General features: G+C 46.1%; 1 protein-coding gene across 1 annotated transcript in view; it reads right to left on the minus strand.

The window, feature by feature from the left end:
- Positions 1–19,210, minus strand: part of unc13d (unc-13 homolog D (C. elegans)) — a 147,260-nt gene continuing 128,050 nt past the window's right edge. The window contains exons 28-32 of the mRNA XM_068004395.1: positions 10,587–10,670; positions 6,601–6,721; positions 6,372–6,498; positions 4,925–5,130; positions 1–1,691 (exon numbers count right to left, since the gene is read on the minus strand). Coding sequence (XP_067860496.1) covers positions 1,588–1,691; positions 4,925–5,130; positions 6,372–6,498; positions 6,601–6,721; positions 10,587–10,670 — 642 coding nt within the window. The 3' untranslated portion in view covers positions 1–1,587. The remainder of the gene's footprint in view (positions 1,692–4,924; positions 5,131–6,371; positions 6,499–6,600; positions 6,722–10,586; positions 10,671–19,210) is intronic.

Here is a 19,210-nt window from a genome sequence, read left to right on the forward strand (position 1 = left end):
TAAAGAAAGTGCAAATATTTAATTGCTGAAAATTCAGTTTTACTGAATGTTTGTTGTTGGCAAAAGAGGAATTTTAACAGAGGTATGTGTCATTTTTGGGAAATAAAATCCTTTTGCAAACTGCAATATAAAACAATCCCTAATGGCCTGGACACAGAGTCTGTACATTCATCAGCTGACTTTATAGGGCCAGTCTTAAGAATGGAGAGTCCCATGAGGGAGCCTCACCCACCGGGAGCATCTGTTGAGAAATCACAAGCCTGTTCCCCACAATTTCCTCATGTGTATTCCTGGTGGGCATGGGTCCCTCAGAGTGCACATTCATAAAATTAACCCTTATACATAAATAGAACTCCCACACGATAAGGACATTTACACAGCCTTCTCACATCTATCACAATTGTCCCAAAATTGTTCATATACAATGAATTACTCTGAAGTGCAGTCACTGTTATATAGGCAAACACAGCAGCCATTTTGTGCACAGCAAAGTCCCACAGACATTAATAAGATATAGATAGACTTGCATTTATATAGCGCCTTTCATGACCCCAGGATATCCCAAAGCACTTTACAGCCAATGTAATACAATAGTGACTACACTTCAAAAGTAATATAGAAAATGTGGCAGCCAATATGTGCACAGGAAGGTCCCACAAACAGCAATGAGATAATGATCACATAATCTGTTTTGAGTGATGTTGGTTGAGGGAAAGATATTGGCCAGGAATATATTGTCACCAGCTGGATAGTAATCATTGATAGGAATATATTGGCCAGGGAGAACTCCCCTGCTCTTCAAATAGTGCCATGGGATTTTTAACATCTCAGCCAAAGTTTGGCATCTCTGACAATACAGCACTCCCACAGCACCATACTGGAATGGCAGCCTAAGCTACGTGCTCCAGTCCTGGTGTGGGGCTTAGAGCTCACTCAGGGCTAAACTGGCACTGTACTAAGTCTGATGTGGGTAGCTGTTGCAAAAGCTGGACACAAACACAAATCTTGCATTAAATAAAATGAAAAAAACACACACTAAACATGATCTGACTGCAGTGTCTCCACTGCTGTACAACTGAGTCTTAACTGGTTGCTGTTAAAGACATCAAAACACCCAGAACATTTTTTTAAAACTATGTGCGATCTACCCAAAGGCAAACAACACTGCTGTGGAATCAACTCAAAATCCTGAAACAAGGTGAGTCTGAAAATCAAAAGGAACAGTTCAAGACAGATAAAAGTGAGCTTTCCGAAGAGATACCATAGCCTGAGGCCCCGGAAACAGGCAGTGAGACGCCCACAGCAAAAGGCAAAGTCAAGAACACTCTATGCCAGGGGTGGGAGGGGCGAGGGAGAGGTTTGGGGGGAGATCGGCCTCATCCGCCAGCCGCACATATCGGGAAATCACTGGCGTGTCGCTCGTGATTTTCCATGATGGCAGCACGCGGGGGTGTTTGCAAGTGGCGCACACTGATGTCGTCGTCCCTGGTGCGTCTGGGTGACGGACTGAAAGAGATGAGGTGCCTGAATGTCCTCCCTTTTTGATTCCATCCAGTGTTGGTGTTTCTCCCTGAGGTTGCGCAGCCTTTATGTTTCCATTGACTTTTTTTCCCGTTGCCTTCGTATTTTGATGAATGCCTGAGCATCTTTGTCTCCTTTCCGTGCCTCTAATAACTTCAGTATATTGTCTTCTGCCAAGAAAATTAAAGTCTTGCACAGTTAAGAGATAGTAAAGTTTGATCACGATTGTAGTATGAATATCCTTTTTCCTCCCAGGCTTCGCTCCTCCTTCCTTGAAGGTGCTGACTGCTGCTGGACCACAGTTCCCTCCAGCCGCACCCCAGGTGGCCACTTTTCATATCTCATCCTCAACAGTGACCTGCCCTGGGAGTGTTTGATGGGACACTGTAGGGAGAGCTTTACTCTGTATCTAACCCGTGCTGTACCTGCCCTGGGAGTGTTTGATGGTACAGTAACATAGTGGTTATGTTACTGGACTAGTAATCCTAGAGGCCTGGCCTAATAATCTGGAGTCATAAGTTCAAATCCTGCCATGGCAGCTGGGCAATTTAAATTCAATTAATTAAATTTTAAAAATCTGGAATAAAAAAAAACTAGTATCTGTAATAGTGGCCATGAAACTACCGGATTGTCGTTAAAAACCCATTTGGTTCACTCGTGAACCTTAGTGCCACACAACACGTTGGATGGTGTCCTCAGTGTGAAGACAGGACTTCTACTGGGCCTGCGGCAGGTGGTGAGCAAACCAACACCAGGGAAAAACCTACTTGACCTCGTCCTCACCAATCTACGTGTCGCAAATGCATCTGTTCATGACAGTATTGGTAGGAGTGACCACTGCACAGTCCTTGTAGAGACAAAGTCCCATCTTCAAACTGAGGACACCATCCAACGTGTTGTGTGGCACTACCACCGTGCTAAATGGGATAGATTCAGAACAGATCTAGCAGCTCAAAACTGGGCATCCATGAGGCGCTGTGGGCCATCAGAAACAGCAGAATTGTATTCCATCACAATCCGTAACCTCATGGCCCGGCATATTCCTCACTCTACCATTACAAAAAGCCAGGGGATCAACCCTGATTCAATGAGGAGTGTAGAAGAGCATGCCAGGAGCAGCACCAGGCGTACCTAAAAATGAGGTGCCAACCTGGTGAAGCTACAACTCAGGACTACATGCATGCTAAACAGCGGAAGCAATACGCTGTAGACAGAGCTAAGCGATTCCACAACCAACGAATCAGATCAAAGCTCTGCAGTCCTGCCACATCCAGTCGTGAATGGTGGTGGACAATTAAACAACTAACGGGAGGAGGAGGCTCTGTGAACATCCTCATCCTCAATGATGGCTGAGTCCAGCACGTGAGTGCAAAAGACAAGGCTGAAGTATTTGAAGCCATGTTCAGCTAGAAGTGCTGAGTGGATGATCCATCTTGGCCTCCTCCCGATATCCCCACCATCACAGAAGCCAGTCTTCAGCCAATTCAATACACTCCACGTGATATCAAGAAACGGCTGAGTGCGCTGGATACAACAAAGGCTATGGGCCCTGACAGGCTGGGTGCTGAAGACCTGTGCTCCAGAACTAGCCACGCCTCTAGCCAAGCTGTTCCAGTACAGCTACAACACTGGCATCTACCCGACAATGTGGAAAATTGCCCAGGGATGTCCTGTCCACAAAAAGCAGGACAAATCCAATCCAGCCAATTACTGCCCCACCAGTCTACTCTCAATCATCAGCAAGGTGATGGAAGGTGTCGTCGACAGTGCTATAAAGCAGCACTTACTCACCAATAACCTACTCACCAATGCTCAGTTTGGATCCACCAGGACCACTCAGCTCCAGACCTCATTACAGCCTTGGTCCAAACATGGACAAAAGAGCTGAATTCCAGAGGTGAGGTGAGAGTGACTGCCCTTGACATCAAGGCAGCATTTGACCAATTGTGGCACCAAGGAGCCCTAGTAAAATTGAAGTCAATGGGAATCAGGGGGAAAACTCTCCAATGGCTGGAGTCATACCTAGCACAAAGGAAGATGGTAGTGGTTGTTGGAGGCCAATCATCTCAGCCCCAGGACATTGCTGCAGGAGTTCCTCAGGGCAGTATCCTTGGCCCAACCATCTTCAGCTGCTTCGTCAATGACCTTCCCTCCATCATAAGGTCAGAAATGGGAATGTTCGCTGATGATTGCACAATGTTCAGTTCAATTCGCAACCTCTCAGAAAAGGAAGTAGTCCGTGCCCGCATGCAGCAAGACCTGGACAACATCCAGGCTTGGGCTGATAAGTGGCAAGTAAGATTCGTGCCAGACAAGTGCCAGGCAATGACCACCTCCCCTTGACATTCAACGGCATTACCATCGCCGAATCCCCCATCAACATCCTGGGGGTCACCACTGACCAGAAACTTAACTGGACTAGCCACGTAAATATTGTGGCTATAAGAGCAGGTCAGAGGCTGGGTATTCTGCAGTGAGTGACTCACCTCCTGACTCCCCAAAGCCTTTCCACCATCTAGAAGGCACGAGTCAGGAATGTGATGGAGTACTCTCCACTTGCCTGGATGAGTGCAGCTCCAACAACACTCAAGAAGTTCGACACCATCCAGGACAAAGCAGCCCGCTTGATTGGTACCCCATTCACCACCCTGAACATTCACTCCCTTCACCACCGATGCACCGTGGCTGCAGTGTGTACCATCCACTGCAGCAACTCACCAAGGCTTCTTTGACAGCACTCCCAAACCCGCGACCTCTACCACCTAGAAGGACAAGAGCAGCAGGTACATGGGAACAACACCACCTGCACGTTCCCCTCCAAGTCACACACCATCCCGACTTAGAAATATATCGCTGTTCCTTCATTGTTGCTGGGTCAGAATCCTGGAACTCCCTTCCTAACAGCACAGTGTGAGAATCCTTCACCACACGGACTGCTGCGGTTCAAGAAGGCGGCTCACCACCACCTTCTGAACGGCAATTAGGGATGGGCAATAAATGCTGGCTTTGCCAGTGACTCCCACATCCCATGAACAAATTTTTTTTAAAGTGTAGACAGAGGTTTACTCTGTATCTAACCTGTGCTGTACCTACCCCGGGAGTGTTTGATGGGACAGTGTAGAGGAAGCTTTCCTCTCTTTTTAGCCCGTGCTGTACCTGGCCTGGGAGTGTTTGCGGCCAACACTGGGTGCCTGAACTGTCAAAGTGTTCCATTGCACAACATTGACATCTGTACACTTGATGAGCACAGAACTCACACAAAAAAAAATATAAAGTAATGAAAGGCACAGGAGGAGCTGTCATTTGATGGGATGGTGCAGCAAGGGATGTTACTCTGTATCGGTCACTGGCCTGAATGAATGGCCAGAAAATGTGGAAGGTGAGGAAAGTAGCTTGTTCTTACCTTTTGGTTTTGGATGGCCGAGACTCAATCGGCTCTGAGGAACTTTGCTAATACTGAATGCTTCCTCAGTGCTGTCCAGTCCAGGGATGTCTTGCAGAGAGAAGTACGCCTCCCCTTCCAGATCATCACTGAGCAGAGTATCATGATCAAATACAGTGAGGAGTAGGCAGGCCCCCTCCTTCTGACACTGCTCCAGAGTAACATTACTGAAGACAGAAAATCCATTATTACTCTTCTGCTCATGCACTGAGGGAAAAATACAACTTTTCACACTCAAAACTTGTAAGATTTTTGCCTGTAAATACTTGTGCAAGTCTAGGATTCTGCAAATGTTCTGATTCAGGCCAAGAACCAAAAAATAGCTCGTACTGCATCAAATTATCACAGTGCGTGTGCAATCACAAGCCCTGAGCTGCAGGATTGAGAGTCCAATCTCTGAACCACACTGCCAGTAAATTGCACCTTTTGTGCTGTCCAAATTCAAATGGGTGCTTGTAGCCCTCAGAATCAAACTGTCTGCGGGTAATTTTGACTTTGCGATAGTGTAAAAAGGGTGATAGCGAATTGGCAGCCTGTTTTACATCTCTCCCGATTTTTATTTTCGTACAGGCCAGAAAGGTTCCAGGTTCAATCCTTGTTCTGTGCTCTAGGGGCATTATAGTTGCCCTCTGCATTCTTGGGTTAGAGAGCAGAAAATCAGCCAGGGTTCCTGCTCCTGATCACCATTCAGCAACCTTTTCTGGAAAGTATATATGTGGACGTCATTTGAGGACAAGATCAGACTCGGCTGTGATAGCCTGCCATGAAAAATGGACAAACAACAGGAAGGAAACTGGTTCCTGTGGGACCACACCCTGGCAGGACATAAGGCGAGGACAACAACAAGTTGCATTTATATAGCACCTTTAATGTAGTAAAACGTCCCAAGGCACTTCACAGGAGCGTAATCAAACAAAATTTGACACCGAGCCACATAAGGAGATATTACAACATGTGACCAAAAGCTTGGTGAAAGGGTTAGGTTTAAAGGAGCATCTTAAAAGGAGGAGAGAGAGGCGGAGAGGTTTAGGGAGAGAATTCCAGAGCTTAGGGCCCTAGGTAGCTGAAGGCACAGCCGCCAGTAGTGAGGCGAAGAAAATCGGGGATGCGCAAGAGGCCAGAATTGGAGGAGTGCAGAGATCTCAGAGGGTTGTAGGGCTGGAGGAGATTACAGAGATAGGGAGGAGCGAGGCCACGTTGCCAGACCGGGAGCCAGTGTAGGTCAGCGAGCACAGGGGTGATGGGTGAACAGGACTTGGTGCAAGTTAGGATACAGGCAGCAGAGCTTTGGATGAGCTCAAGTTTACGGAGGGTACAAGGTGGGAGGCCAGCCAGGAGAGCATTTGAATAGTCAAGTCTAGAGGTAACAAAGGCATGGATGAGGGACAAGTACTAACAGAACTTATACCTGAACTCGAAGACCTCGTCGAAGAGCGGGTTGAGGTCATTATTCTTGCGTTGAGTTTCTTTGCTCTCTACCAATGGGAAGATGTGTTTGGGTTCCAGAGTCATCTGCACAAAAGGATCACTGGTACCTGCACAGGGAGAGATACGATGGGGAATGAGGAAGAGATGCAGACAGTGTAATGACACGGGCCACTTATCTCTTAAGCTAGAAACCCCATCTCCTTTCTTACCATTGGAATCCAGTGGGATGAGATTAACTGCATTTAGGATTTCAACATGGAGATTTTTTACTTGATTGTCATAAAACACTTTTATAGTCACCGCACCGTATTTTGAACATTCATCAGCAGTCTTAAAAAAAAGAGGAAGAACCGTTAGAGTGAAATGCTGTCTTTTAATCTTTTTACGCATCAAGTATTAAGGAGGAAGAAAGAACATGCATTTATATTGCGCCTTTCACGTCCTCAGGACCTCCCAAAGTGCACCACAGCCAATTAATTATTTTTGAATGCAGTCACGGTTATACAGGCAAGCGCGCGGCAAGGGCCCACAAATAACAATGAGAGAACTGGTTAGATAATCTGTTTTGCTGGTGTTGGTGAAGGATAAATATTGGCGCGAACATCTGGAGAACTCCCGTCATCTTTCAATAGTGCCATGTGATCTTTTACATCCACCCGAGAGGGCAGACAGAGCCTCGATTTAACGTCTCATTTAAAAGACAGCACCTTCGACAGCGCAGCATTCCTCAGTACTGCACTGGAATGTCAGCCTGGACTATGTGCTCAAGTCCTGGAGTTTGGATTGAACCCACGACCTTCTGAGGAAATGGAACACTTCATACCAAGTGTCAGACACTCCCAGGTCAGGTACAGCACGGGTTAGATACAGAGTAAAGCTCCCTCTACACTGTCCCATCAAACACTCCCAGGGCAGGTACAGGGTTAGATACAGAGTAAAGCTCCCTCTACACTGTCCCATCAAACACTCCCAGGGCAGGTACAGGGTTAGATACAGAGTAAAGCTCTCTCTACACTGTCCCATCAAACACTCCCAGGGCAGGTACAGCACGGGTTAGATACAGAATAAAGCTACCTCTACACTGTCCTATCAAACACTCCCAGGGCAGGTACAGCACGGGTTAAATACAACAGCAACAACTTGCATTTATATAGCGCCTTTAATGTAGTAAAACATCCCAAGGCTCTTCATAGGAGCATAATAAAACAAAATTTGACACCGAGCCACATAAGGAGATATTAGGACAGGTGACCAAAAGCTTAGTGAAAGAGATAGGTTTTAAGGAGTGTCTTAAAGGAGTAGCGAGGCGGAGAGGTTTAGGGAGGGATTTCCAGAGCTTAGAGCCTGGCCGCCAATGGTGGAGCAATTAAAATCGGGGCTGCATAAGAGGCCAGAATTGGAGGAGCGCAGAGATCTCGGAGAATTGTAGGGCTGGAGGAGGTTACAGAGATAGGGAGGGGCGCGGCCATGGAAGGATTTGAAAACAAGGATGAGAATTTTAAAATCAAGGTGTGGCCAGACCGGGAGCCAATGTAGGTCAGCGAGTACAGGGGTGATGGGTGAACAGGACTTGGTGCGAGTTAGGATAGGAGCAGCAGAGTTTTGGATGAGCTCAAGTTACTTGAGGGTGGAAGATGGAGGTTGGCCAGGAGGGTATTGGAATAGTCGAGTCTAAAGGTAACAAAGGCATTGATAAGGGTTTCAACAGCAGATGAGCTGAGGCGGGGTGGAGATGGGCAATGTTACGGAGGTGGAAGTAGGCGGTCTTGGTGATGGAGAGGATATGTGGTCGGAAGCTCATCTCAGGGTCAAATAGGACGCCGAGATTGCGAACGGTCTGGTTCGGCCTCAGACAGTGGCCAGGGAGAGGAATGGAGTCGGTGGCTAGGGAACGGAATTAGTGGCGGGGACTGAAGACAATGGCTTTGGTCTTCCCAATATTTAGCTGGAAGAAATTTCTGCTCATCCAATATCGGATGTAGGACAAGCAGCATGATAAATCGGAGGCAGTGGAGGGGTCAAAAGAGGTGGTGGTGAGGTAAAGCTGAGGTAGTCAGTGTACATGTGGAACCTGACGTGTTTTCGGATGGGGTCGCCGAGGGGCAGCATGTAGATGAGAAATAGGAGGGGGCCAAGGATAGATCCTTGGGGGACTCCAGAGGGAGCGGGAAGAGCAGCCATTGCAGGTGATGCTCTGACTACGACTGGATAGATAAGAATGGAACCAGGCGAGCGCAGTCCCACCCAGCTGGATGACGGAGGAGAGGCGTTGGAGGAGGATGGTGTGGTCGGTCATGTCAAGGGCTGCAAACAGGTCGAGAAGTATGAGGAGAGATAGTTTACCATCGTCACAGTCATGTAGGATGTCATTTGTGACTTTGATAAGGGCTGTTTCAGTGTTATGGCGGGGCAGAAACCCGATTGGAGGGGTTCAAACGTAGAGTTATGGGAAAGATGGGCACGGATTTGGGAGGTGACAACATGTTCAAGCAGTAAAGCTTCCTCCACACTGTCTCATCAAACACTCGCCAACACGGATTAGATAAAGAGTAAAGTTTCCTCTACACTGTCCCCATCAATGTGCCTCAGCTGCAATATCAGAAGATTGTTCCCTGATGCACCATTGTGACCTTTCTATTCTTCCCTCCCCCATCCATCCATCCTCTGACCCCTTTGAATGAGATTCCCAATTGGTACAAAATTTTGTACAGTGGGTCCCTCTCCACGAGGGGCGAGGTTGAGACTGCCCAAACTCATTTCATATAGGATCCATTTTGCCAACAGACAAAAGAGGATCCAATGCCATTAGTTTGTTGGATTCAAATGCTGATCCAGGTGATAGTGCTGCCCCAATCATACACAGAAGGAGGCCATTCGGCCCATCGTGCCTGTGGCAGCTTTTTGAAAGAGCTATCCAATCAGTTCCATTCCTCCACTCTTTCCCCACAGCCCTGCAAATTTTTCCTTTTTAAGTATATATCCAATTCCCTTTTGAAAGTTACCATTTTGTAAACCAGTCCCACAAAAATGAAGATCCTGCCGTGAAGTCTTCGATTAGGTCATTCTCAAAGCTGAAAAATTATTGAAAGGATTATCATATTCACACCTATTGGATCTGCTGGTGTGCTAAATTCTTGTGATCCGTGATTATGAAGGGAATTGGACAAAGCTGCTGCTGGCAAAATGCTCACTGTGTTAAAGGGTTCAGATTGAGGGGACTCAAGTTAAAAAGAAATTCAGACTGAGGGAGGAGTCAGGGACAACTTTTTCACCCAAAGGGTAATAGGGAATGACACTGAAGTAAACTTGTAAATGGGGACAAGATACAATGGGATTTGTTTATAAAAAGAGAGAGGGATACGGTGAAAAGCGATTCAGGATATGTCGGGACTTAATTGAGGGCTGCTGTTGGTGAGGTAGATAGCTTGAGATTGACATCTCTTGTCGGGCAAGCTGCCTGCGGAGGCACAACCTTCAGCTTGCCCCAATTATTCAGATGAGGCCCGAGGACCAATTTCCATCGATCCTCAGGCCTCTTGCTTCGGGCGCAGACTAATTTCCACCCACTTGTGTTTAAATCCCTGTATGACCCGGCTCCTCCAGCGCTAAAGATCCCGCTGAATTCTGTGTTTTTCTGACTCTGGCCTCTTATGCGGACCTAGAACATAAGAAATAGGAGCAGGAGTAGGCCAATCGGCCCCTCGAGCCTGCTCCTCCCTCCCTTTGCCCACCATTGGCGCCATGCTTTCAGCCACCTAGGCCCCACGCTCTGGAATTTCTTCCCTAAATCCCTCTGTCTCACCACCTCTTCCTTTAAGACCCTCCTTAAAAGCCACCTCTTTGACCAAGCATTTGATTCCCCTTCCTATTGACTCCTTTGGATTGACATCCATTTTCTTTCCTCTCATGTTCCTGCGAAGAACCTTGGGGCTTTAAAGTTACTATATAAATGCAAATTGTTGTTGTGATTAATGATTAATGGCAATCAATGTCTTGAGCTATAAACATATAAATAACTCACAAAGCACATTGCTAGAACCTATGCAGTGAACTTACATGTTTGATTACTAATCTTTTGACATATTTAAAACTATCTTTGCTTTCACCCAGAGTTCATGATATCTCTGCCAAATCTGTTAGTTAGACTTTCACACCCCAATTAGTATTGGATTAAATGACAGTCTACACTGCAGACCTGTTGTTGGATTTTCTTTGCAAAAAATTTCTGGATCAGCTGGTGACTGCTTGCTGCATTCAGAGTCAAATGAACCTCAAGAGCCTGAAATAAAAGAAGCAGATTTACAGCAAGTATAGCAACAAGTGAATAAGCTGCAGTTACATAGAGAACATGCAACTAAATCCCAAAGATCACAAGTTAAAAATAAGAAGGTTAGGACTGAGAAGAGGAGTCGGGGAGAGCCTTTTCACCTAACGAGTTATAGAGTTGTGGAATAAGGACAAGGGAGAGTACAAATGGTATCAATTGGATATGTTTCTGGAGAGAGAGGGGATATAAGGAGAACAGATTGAGGGGTGCAGTGAGGCGTCATTGAGGGGTGCGGTGAGGCGTCATTGAGGGGTGCGGTGAAGTTGGGTAGGTGCAATTGATCTTACCTCTGTTTCTAAAAAAAAATCTTACTTTATTGTTAATGGTTAAATTCCTGGTATATGCTGAATCAGCTGGTTTTATCTGTAGAGGGGAGGAATACTACAATTGGTCATAGTGTCCCTGGGCCAGGGAAGGGAAATATCAGCTAGGGTTTTCTGCCCCTGATCACTGTCCAGTACTTTTAAAATGTAGTCACCGTTTTAACGTAGGAAACACGACAGCTAATTTGCGCACAGCAAGGTCCCACAAACAGCAATGAGATAATGACCAGATGATATGTTTTAATGATGTTGGTTGAGGGGTAAATATTGACTAGGAAAACTCCCCTGCTCTTCTTCAAAATAGTGCCGTGGGATCTTTTCCGCCCACCTGAGAGGGCAGACGGGGCCTCGGGTTTAATGTCTCATCCGAAAGATGGCACGTCCGACAGTGCAGCACTCCCTCAGTACACCACACTCACATATAGACACCAAAAAAAGGCCATTCAGATACAAATGTAGGAAATTCGCACACACATTCAATACATCACACATCTTATATTTTCTTACATACAACCAGCCCTTTTTTCTTACTCACCTGACTCACTGGGGTACAGTTTGATGGGCTCCAGCCACTCTTCAGCACCTTGCCCAAGTGACCATTTTTCATGTGTAAACCTAGGCAGTCAGTGTCAACAGGCTTTTTGACCATGTGGAGCATCACAGCCCACTCTAATCATGGCCTCATACACATCTACACACTTTCCAGCAGAGGTCACTGGACAATGATCAGGGGCAGAAAACCCTAGCTGATATTTCCCTTCCCTGGCCCAGGGACACTATGACCAATTGTAGTATTAACAAAGGTGATAGGGCATTAGTGTCTAAGGTCACATCGGGGAAAAAAAGTAAAATGTTAAAATTAAAGGTGCTATATCTGAATGCACGAAACATTCGGAACAAAATAGATAAATTAATGGCACAAATGGAGAATTGGTTTATCTAGTAGTTATTACTGAGATGTGGTTGCAGGGTGACCACAGTTGGGAACTAAATATTCCAGGGTACTTGACTTTTAGAAAAGATAGACAAAGTGTAAAAGGAGGGGAGGTAGTGAGAAAGGATCTTAGCTCAAAAAAAAAATCAGGATGTGGAATCAGTCTGGGTGGAGCTAAGAAATAACAAGGGGCAGAAAATACTGGTGGGGGTAGTTTACAGGCCCCCTAACAGCAGTTCCAGTGTTGGACGAAATATAAATCAGGAAATTTGAGCAGCTTGTAACAAGGTTAATGCAATAATCGTGGGGGACTTTAATCTTCATACAGACTGGGCAAATCAAATTGACAAAAGTAGTTTGGAGGACGAGTTCATGGAATGTATCCAAGACAGTTTTCGAGAACAATGGGCCCGATGTTAGCAGGGCTGCGGGTTCTCGGCGGGGGGGCTATCGGGCACGTGGGTAACGCGCCCGGTGAAATTAGTCAGCTTCCCGCGCGATTGTAGCATCCAATCCACTAATTGGATCCACTTACCTGTTCTTCCGGGTTCCCCACTGCTGATCTGCGCGTCGGGCGGGCTGCGCATGCGCAGTAAGATCTGTCAGCTGGAGGCGCTCTATTTAAAGGGGCAGTCCTCCACTGACAGATGCTGCAACAAATAGCAAAAATTACAGCATGGAGCAGCCCAGAGGGAAGGCTGCTCCCAGTTTAATGATGCCTCACTCCAGGTATCAATACATGGGGTGAGGAGGAGGGGGAGGACAGAGATCTTCCTCCCAGCGTGCGGGAGGAAGCGGCCTGCCTCTGCCACCAAGAAGGCCTGGCTCGAGGTGGCAGAGGAGGTCACCAGCGCAACCAACATATCGCCCACCTGCATACAGTGCAGGAGGCGCTCCAATGGCCTCAGTAGGTCAGCCAAAGTGAGTACACGTAGTCTTTCCCCTACACTCCGTCTGCCACATCACTGCCCCCACCCCACATCTCCTTCAGCACTGCCAACACAACTCTGTCACATCACCCCTCATACCCACTCAAACCTCATCCTCATCTTACCTGCACCTACTCACCTTGCCAGTACTCATCCCGCCACTACCACTCAACCCAATCCTCATACAATCTCATGGCTCTATCTCATACTCACCCTCTCGTGCATCTCTTTCACAGCCAGCCTCACTCAACCTGCCACTACCTGTGCTGCAGCCACAGGGCATGCATCACATATGTGCAGTAGGCAGCGTAAGGCAAACGTGTCGTGAGCATGAAGGGGATGCACAAGGGTGTTTGAGGGTTTGTCATGGGTGTTACTTATATTGAATTTCTGACCAACTCACATTACATATTATATTGGCACCACTACTGCCATGTCTTCACGAATCCTGTCTGGTTTGTGCAATAATGCCCTCTCCTGAGAATCACTATGAGGACCCACAACTGATGCCACCCATTGTGTCACTGCAGAGTGGGTGTAGGTGTATTTGCAGGGCTCTTTTGCGCAGACGACTGAGAGACATCGGCGATGTCCCCGGTTGCACCCTGGAAGGATGCGGAGGAGAAGTTGTTGAGGGCAGTGGTGACTTTGACAGCGACAGGTAAGAAGATAGTGCTCGGGCCAGCCAGGAGCAGCTCGGCATGAAAGAGGCTGCAGATGTCCACGACTACATGTCGAGTGACTCTGAGCCTCCATGTGCACTGCTGCTCAGAGAGGTCCAGGAGGCTGAGCCTCGGTCTGTGGACCCTGTGGCGAGGGTAGTGCCCTCTGCGACGCATATCTCTCTGCGGTAGCCCTCCCTCCTGCTGTACAGGTGGATGTGTCACAGCACTCTGTTGTGGAGCTCCACGTGTCAGAGGTGGACGGCGTGGCTGGTGATGCAGTTCGCCCTCCGAGGAGGTCATGACTGCAGCTACGGCGGCCCCCGTCCGCAAGATGTACATCTGAGGGGGTCCGCAAGGTAGGTACATGTCTCTGGACCCCGGGGTAAGTGTGCAGGTTGGTGACTTTGACTTTCAGGAGGAGGGTGGTGGAGGCCAAACTTTGTCCTAAGTGACAGAGTGGCCTTCTGCAATGGGTGATGCCACAGGCTGACAGCTGCAACACGTCCATTTGACCTGGGAGTGTTTCCCCCAGTATGGGAAACAGTCCCAGTTTGCTCTAAAATCCCACCCCTCCTCACATAATCCCTTAATCAGGTCAGTTAATGACCTGAAATACCTAAATAAATACCTTCAAGTGGAACCCCGCTGGCTTTAATTGCCTGTGGGATTCCCACCAGCGGGGGCTGCGCGCGCACGCCGGCGCGTCAGCGGGGAACCCGGAAGTGCGCGGGTTCGGGGCGGGCTCCGGTCCCGCGCCGGGATTCTCCGATTTTCGGAGCCCCCCCCCCGCCAGGAACGCACCCGATAGCGGGTGCTAAAATGACGCCCTATATGTTGAGGAACCAACTGGGGAACAGGCTATTTTAGATCTAGTATTGTGTAATGAGACAGGATTAATTAGTAATCTTATCACAAAGGATCTTCTGGGGAAGAGTGATCATAATATGATAGACTTTCATATTGAGTTTGATGTAGTTAAGTCAGAAACTAGGGTCTTAAATTTAAACAAGGCCAATTATGGTATGATTGGGAAATTAGATTCAAAGTTATGATGGTTGATAAGCAATGGTGAACATTTAAAGAAGTAATTCATAATTCCCAATGAATATACATACCCTTGAGGAATGATTGAAAATTGATTAACAGACAGCAAACAGAGACTAGGGATCAGTGCTTGGGCCCCAGCTATTCACAATATAGATCGATGATTTGGATGAGGGAACCAAATGTAATATTTCCAAGTTTGCTGACGACACAAAACTAGGTGGGATCGTGAGTTGTGAGGAGGATGCAAAGAGGCTTCAAGGCGATTTAGACAAGTTGAATGAGTGGGCAAATACATGGCAGATGCAGTATAATGTGGATAAATGTGAAGTTATCCACTTCGGAAGGAAAAACAGAAAGGTAGAGTATTATTTAGATGGTGATAGATTGGGGAATGTTGATGTACAAAGGGACCTGGGTATCCTTGTACACCAGTCACTGAAAGCAAACATGCAGGTGCAGCAAGCAGTTAGGAAGGCAAATGGTATGTTGGCCTTCATTGCAAGAGGATTTGAGTACAGGAGCAAAAATGTGTTACTGCAGTTATATAGGGCCTTGGTGAGACCACACCTGGAGTATTGTGTGCAGTTTTGGTCTCCTTACTAAGAAAGGATATACTTGCCATAGAGGGAGTGCAGCAAAGGTTCACCAGACTGATTCCTGGGATGGCAGGACTGTCGTATGAGGAGAGATTGGGCCGACTCGGCCTGTATTCACTCGAGTTTAGAAGAATGAGAGCAGATCTCATTGAAACATAATAAAATTCTGACAGGGCTAGACAGACTGGATGCAGGGAGGATGTTTCCCCTGGCTGGGGGGTCCAGAACGAGGGGTCACAGTCTCAGGATATGGAGTAGGACATTTAGGACTGAAATTAGGAGAAATTTCTTCACTCAGAGGGTGGTGAACCTGTGGAATTCTCTACCACAGAAGGCTGTGGAGGCCAAGTCACTGAATATATTTAAGAAGGAACTGGATAGATTTCTAGACACAAAAGGCATCAAGGGGTATGGGGAGAGAGCGGGAATATGGTATTGAGATAGAGGATCAGCCATGGTCACATTGAATGGCGGAGCAGGCTCGAAGGTCCGAATGGCCTTATCCTGCTCCTATTTTCTATGTTTCTATGAATAAAAACGCCACAGGAAAAGTGATCGAACTGTGGCTAACTAGAGAAGTTAAGGATAGTATTAAATTAAAAGAAGCTTAAGTCTGAGGATTAGAAATCAGCAAAGGATGACCAAGAAATTGATAAAATGGGAGAAAGTTGAATATGAGAGTAAACTAGCAAGAAATATAAAAACAGATTGTAAGAGTTTCTGCAAATATGTAAAAAAGATATTAGCAAAAGTAAACATGGGTCTCTTAGAGGCAGAGACAGGAGAAATTATAATGGGGAATAAGGAAGTGGCAGAGACGATAAACAAATAATTTATATCTGTCTTCACAGTAGAGGACACAAAAACATACCAGAAGTAGTAGGGAACCAAGGGTCTAATGAGAGCGAGGAACTTAAAGCGATTAAGATTAGTAAAGAAAAAGTACTGGAGAAATTAATGGGACTAAAAGCCAACAAATCCCCTGTACCTGATGGCCTACATCCTAACATTTTAAAAGAGGTGGCTGCAGAGATGCATACAGTTTTGATCTTCCAGAATTCCCTCGATTCTAGAACGGTCCCCATGGATTGGAAGGTAGCAAATGTAACCCCGCTAATCAAGAAAGGAGGGAGAGAGAAAACGGAACTACAGGCCAGTTAGCCTGACATCAGTAGTAGGGAAAATACTAGAATCTATTATTAAGGACGTAGCAACAGGGCACTTAGAAAATCATAATATGATTAGGCAGAGTCAACATGGTTTTATGAAAGGGAAATCATGTTTGACAAATCTATTAATCTTTTTTGAGGATGTAACTATCAAGGTAGACAAGGGGGAAACCAGTGGATGTAGTATATTTGGATTTTCAAAAGCATTCGATAAGGTGCCACAAGAGGTTGTTACACAAGATAAAGACTCATGGGATTGGGGGTAATATATTAACATGGATTGAGGATTGGTTAACGGACAGAAAACAGAGTAGGAATAAACGGGTCATTTTCGGGTTGGCAGGTTGTAACTAGTGGGCTGCTGCAGGTTCAGTGCTTTGGCTCAGCTATTTACAATCTAAATTAATGACTTAGATGAAGGGACCGAGTGTAATGTATCCACGTTTCCCGACAATACAAAGCTAGGTGGGAAAGTAAGCTGTGAGGAGGATGCAAAGGGATATAGACAGGTTAAGTGAGTATGCAAGAAGGTGGCAGATGGAGTACAATGTGGGAAAATGTGAGGTTATTCACTTTGGTAGGAAAAATTGAACAAATAAATATTTTTTAAATGGTGGGAAACTATTAAATGTTGGTGTTCAGGGGGATTTGGGTGTCCTTGTACACGAAACACAGAAAGTTAACATGCAGGTACAGCAAGTAATTTGGAAGGCAAATGGTATGTTGGCCTTTATTGAAAGGGGGTTGGAGTTCAAGAGTAAGGAAGTCTTGCTGCAATTGTACAGTGCTTTGGTGAGACCACACCTGTAATACTGTGTACCGTTTTGGTCTCCTCACCTAAGGAAGGATATACTTACCTTAGAGGTGGTGCAACGAATGTTCACTAGATTGATTCCTGGGATGAGAGGGTTGTCCTAAGAGGAAAGATTGAGTAGAATGGGCCTATATTCTCTGGAGTTTAGAAGAATGAGAGGTGATCTCATTGAAAGACATAAGATTCTGGGAAGGCTTGACAGGGTAGATGCTGAGAGGATGTTTCCCCTGGCTGGAGAATCTAGAACTAGGGGGCATAGTCTCAGGATAAGGGGTCGGACATTTAGGACTGAGATTAGGAGGAATTTCTTCACTCAGAGGGTCATGAATATTTTGAATTCTCTACCCCAGAGGGCTGTGGATGCCCAGTCGTTGAATATATTTAAGACTGAGATCGATAGATTTTTGGACTCTAAGGGAATCAAGGGATATGGGGATCAGGCGGGAAAGTGGAGTTGAGGTCGAAGATCAGCCATGATCTTATTGAATAGCGGAGCAGGCTCGAGGGGGCGTATGGCCTACTCCTGCTCCTATTTCTTACGTTCTTATGTGTGAACTCATTGAATGTAAAGTCTGGAAGCTGGACCACAATAAGGTTTGGTATCTGGGTGCAGCTGTGTTGGATTAGTAACGAAGAATGTCCAGTGGTGTATATCAGCGGAGGAAAAATTCACTGGGGTTAATTTTGACTTTGGGCGACAGTGTAAAACAGATGATATCGGATCAACCGCCCGTTAAACATCTGTCCAGACTTTCATTTCCATCGAAGTCAATAGAAATGAAAATCGGCAGCTGATCAAATATCGTCCGTTTCACACTATCGCCAAACGTCAAAATTACCCCTCTTCCCATTGTTGTAAGTAAATTGTCCACTACATCCAGCTCACCATTATTGAACCTCTATCTCTGTGCATTGCACTCACCAGACAGTCACCACATTATAGGGTAAATTCACCAATCCCCCATTCCTAGTGCTGGTTAGAGATAAGGCTACAGCATGGTAGCGCCAATAGTCCGTCCTGCACTCCCTTCAAGTGCAGCTCCGCTGGGCGCATGGGGATATGGTGGGAAGGGATTGGGGGATATGGTGAGAAGGGATTAGAGGATATGGTGGGAAGGGATTGGGGGATACAGTGAGAAAGGATGAAGGGATATGGTGAGAAGGGACTGTGGAATATGATGAGAATCCCTGTATTTGTACTTTTGAATCTTGTGTGTTTACATACCTATGAATCTGTATGTCTATATATCAGTTCACATGATTGTATCTGTGTGTACATGTATATGTGTGTATATATATATATATATATATATTCATTCCAATAGTTTATATATATATATATATATATAGTGGTGGGTCAACTATTGGAATCAATTCTGAAGAACAGGATAAACCATCACTTAGAAAGGCACGGGTTAATCAAGGACAGTCAACATAGATTTGTTAAGGGAAGATCGTGTCTGACTAACTTGATTGAATTTTTGAGGAGGTAACAAGGAGGGTCGATGAGGGTAGTGATTTTGATGTAGTCTACATGGATTTTAGCAAGGCTTTTGACAAGGTCCCACATGGCAGACTGGTCAAAAAAGTAAAAGCCCATGGGATCCAAGGGAAAGTGGCAAGTTGCATCCAAAATTGACTCAGTGGCAAGAAGCAAAGGGTAATGGTCGACGGGTGTTTTTGTGACTGGAAGGCTGTTTCCAGTGGGGTTCCGCAGGGCTCAGTACGAGGTCCCTTGCTTTTTGTGATATATATTAATGATTTGGATTTAAAGGTTGGGGCATGATTAAGAAGTTTGCAGATGATACAAAAATTGGTCATGTGGTTGATAGCGAAGAGGAAAGCTGTAGACTGCAGGAAGATATCAATGGACTGGTCAGGTCGGCAGAAAAGTGGCAAATGGAATTCAATCCATAGAATTTGGGGAGGGCAAACAAGGCAAGGGAGTACACAATAAATGGGAGGATACTGAAAGGTTTAGAGGAAGTGAGGGACCTTGGACTGCATGTCCACAG

This window comes from Heptranchias perlo, chromosome 23 (assembly GCF_035084215.1).
Source record: "Heptranchias perlo isolate sHepPer1 chromosome 23, sHepPer1.hap1, whole genome shotgun sequence".
In the NCBI taxonomy this organism is placed as follows: Eukaryota; Metazoa; Chordata; class Chondrichthyes; order Hexanchiformes; family Hexanchidae; genus Heptranchias; species Heptranchias perlo.